The sequence below is a fragment of the Trichechus manatus genome, unplaced genomic scaffold, assembly GCF_000243295.1.
Source record: "Trichechus manatus latirostris isolate Lorelei unplaced genomic scaffold, TriManLat1.0 scaffold00341, whole genome shotgun sequence".
Lineage (NCBI taxonomy): Eukaryota > Metazoa > Chordata > Mammalia > Sirenia > Trichechidae > Trichechus > Trichechus manatus.
This window is the reverse complement of record NW_004444277.1, coordinates 625,244-628,542: the sequence shown is the minus strand read 5'-3', so window position 1 is coordinate 628,542 and position 3,299 is coordinate 625,244. Positions and strand designations below refer to the sequence as shown.

The following is a 3,299-nucleotide window of genomic DNA, read 5'->3' as shown; positions in this document are numbered from 1 at the left end:
AGGTATTTATTGTCTCCATTCCCTTTATATGCTGATTGTCAATGTTTTTAAAAATTTTTTCTGATACATATACTACACATATATTTTGGAAAAATGAAAAGAAAAAAACTCAAGATAATCAAGAATAAATTAAATAAAATAAACAGCACCAATAACTCTACCACATAGAAATAAATATATTCTGGTTTTTATATTTTCATACCTTTTTTTCTATCATATATATGTATATAGTGTAAATATGCAAGCTTTTAAATGAGATTCTATCTATAGGCTGCTTTTTAAACTGCTTTATTAACTTTACAATATGTAACAAACATCTTTCCATGCAAATTGATGAAAACTCCCCTGCTGACAGAAAAACTTACAGACTAGTCAAAATGAAATCTCCGGTCAGAAAATGACAGAACACCAAAAGTTTCACATTAAGGGTACGTCAAGAAAATTTAAGTTTGAGAAGCAGGAGGTTTATGAATATTAGCCTCAGGATTCAAGGCATAAGGCAAAACTCATCATGATGGTCATGGTGAGGAGGGTCCCCTATAAGAATGCGCAGGCTGTACCTCAACTGCAGCTCCCTAATTTTCCTCCTTAACTCTCTCATCTCCTCCATAAACCGTTCCATATCATCTGCATCTCCATCTATCAAATCAATGTTATTGGCAAGCCTATTGGGCACATCCCCTCTAAACTCCTGTGCAGGTACAGCCCGATCCCCTCTAATATGTCCTGCAGGCTCCTGGCCTTCACCCCCTTCCAAAGGGCGGGCTTCCTCTCCATTCTGCACGGGGACCTGCTCCCTCCCTTCATTTTCCTGGGGGACATTTTCCATGTTGAGAATTTTTTTTCCCCTGCTTCTTCCTAGGAGAAAAAAAGCAAGAAGAGGAATTAAATGCTTGGTAACAACAGGTTTCAGAGCTCTGGCTGGCAAAGGTTTTCCCACCTAAGAGATTTCGTGAGCCCTCTAGGGGGCTCCCCAGACCCACCCTCTAGTCTCCCCACTCCAAACCCACCATTTTCCCTTCAAATCCTTCCCCAGGCCCCTCCAGGCACCAAAATGGAGGATGGCCTGTGGGTGGGGCAGTAGCCAGAGACTTGGTCTCAGCTTCCTGGGATCCAGCGCTGCCCTCCAGGGGCGCCCCATACTGTGCCCCTCTACCCCCTTCTTCACCCTTCACTGGCCCACCACTCTGGCAGGGAGGGCTGTGAGTACCCCAGATTCTGTTCTGATCTAATACCCACATACAAGAGGGCCCCAGGCAGCCCCCTACCTGCAGGGATCAGAGGCAGTCTTCTCTTAGCTTTGAGATCTGCCGCGCCAACGGACCTAAAGACCTGCAGACAGAAATGAGAAAATGGCCGGCCGGCACTGACCACTTAATCAAAGGACCAAGATAGGGGCACCAGCTCCGTTGTTGATTTAGGGCTCTCCTTGTCAAATGTTGCCACCTTCTGGTTCTCCTCCATCCTGTCGCAGGGCTTCCTTTCCTGTCCTGAGACGTGCTATCCCTCCCTTCAGAAATACTCATCATAATCAAAGATGATTGTTTCCAAACCATGTTTAACCTCTTCTTTAGGCACCCTATCCCCACTGTCTCATCCCACTAGTCACCTAATCACCGTTTCTTTCACGCAAATGGGCACTATGCAAGGCAGGGAAATCAGGAGAGCTTGCTGGGTGGAGACGTGGTTTACTTATAAAAAATTTCAATCTGGGTATGCGCCAGGCCCGTCTGGGACCCACTACCCTCTCTAGAACCCACCCTCTCCCATTACCCACCATTTTATGCATCAAGATGGACGAAGGGTGGGTGTTACAGTGTGGGACTGTGAGCACTGCAAACCAGAACCCACTGCGCTCTCAGAGTTTTGTCATTCTTACCCCAAGGTCTGCAAACAGCGCCCACGCTTACACCTACCTGGAGGGATCAGAAACAGTTTCTAGCTCCCCGCCTCTTTCCCTCAGTCAGAATCCCACCTGCTCAACCGCCTCCTCTGCAATAAGGAGGGATACAGGCGGGGTTCAGGGACAGAGCCCTTGTCCCCCTCCTCTGCAGTACCCCCTCAGGGGCCCGTAGTCCACCATTTCTGGCTTCAAAATGGACGGAGGATTGAGAGGAGTGCCAGGAACGCAGACCTGGACCCGCTGCGGTGTCCGCGATCCCCTTCCTCTGCCCTCCCCTTCCGCCAGACACCGCACGCCAGCTCGCCTGCCTCCCGGAAAATCCGAGCTGGTACCCATTCCCAACCTGGCCGCTCCGGATCTCCTCCCCCGGAACCCTCCATTTCTTGCACCAAACGGATAGGCGTAGGGGAAAGGCGTGGAGAGAATCCAGTCCTGGACCCGCTCTGGTCTTTGCCCTCCGCCACCCCCACCCCAATCAGAGCTCACCAACCTGCCACAATCGGGGTCAGCTTCTACCTCTTCCTCCTTCTCTGGACTACAGGCCACAAACGATGACCACACCGCAACTGGAATGAGAGACTTCACTCATTGGCTCTGGGTCTCTTAAGCGCCGCGTCACTGTGAGCTCAGATCTCCAATTACAGTTCACACCTGCAGTGCGGCAGGAGGGTAGGGACGGGAGCGTGGGCGGGGCCACCTTTCTCCTCCTTCCCGTCTTCCCCGTCACTACCAAAGGCTACTACTCCCCGCTGATTTCCCCCCCCCCCCCATTTAGCAATCCCTGAGACCAACAGGGTCATAATATTTTAGTTTGTATTTGCCTTTCCCTGTATTTCTGCTGGCGCTTTTGAAGGTTTGCTTCTTCTTCTAGACCCTTAAACGCCCTCTCCTCTCTCCTCCACTCCCAAGCAAGTGAAGTGCAGCATTTCCCCTAATAGTCTTGTCCCAGACTGGAATTGGGGCAGGGGGAGTTGTGAGGCTAGGAAGTCTGGAAAATAGGTAGGAAGTGGCACTTTTTTTTTTTTTTTTTTACTTTCACCTTAATTATTGTCATCTGCGTTAATTTTTATGGGCGGACACGGTTGCTTTTGTTTTGTTTTCCATCAGCATCATTCCTCTTCTTTTTTTGGCTGTTATAATTAAATAACCAGAACAAAAACCAAACCCATTGCCGTGAAGTCGATTGCGACTCATAGCCACCCTATAGGACAGAGGAGAACTACCCCATAGGGTATCCAAGGTGCCCCTGGTGGATTCGAACTGCCGACCTTTTGGATAGCAGTCAAATGCTTTAACCGAAATATGCTGCTGTTGTTGTTGTTAGGTGCCCTCCAGTCGGTTCTGACTCATAGCGACCCTATGTACAACAGAAGGAAACACTGCCCGGTCTTGCTCC

The 3,299-nt window shown here is 49.1% G+C and overlaps 1 protein-coding gene and 1 pseudogene across 1 annotated transcript; one reads left to right on the top strand and one right to left on the bottom strand.

The window, feature by feature from the left end:
* Positions 1-487: 487 nt before the first annotated feature.
* On the bottom strand, positions 488-1,013 carry BEX5 (brain expressed X-linked 5). Its single transcript, XM_004390885.2, is given in 2 exon segments — positions 488-943; positions 945-1,013. Coding segments are annotated over 2 exon segments (525 nt in total).
* Positions 1,014-1,793: 780 nt separating this feature from the next.
* LOC101343935 (nuclear RNA export factor 3-like) overlaps positions 1,794-3,299 on the top strand; it is a 51,013-nt pseudogene continuing 49,507 nt past the window's right edge.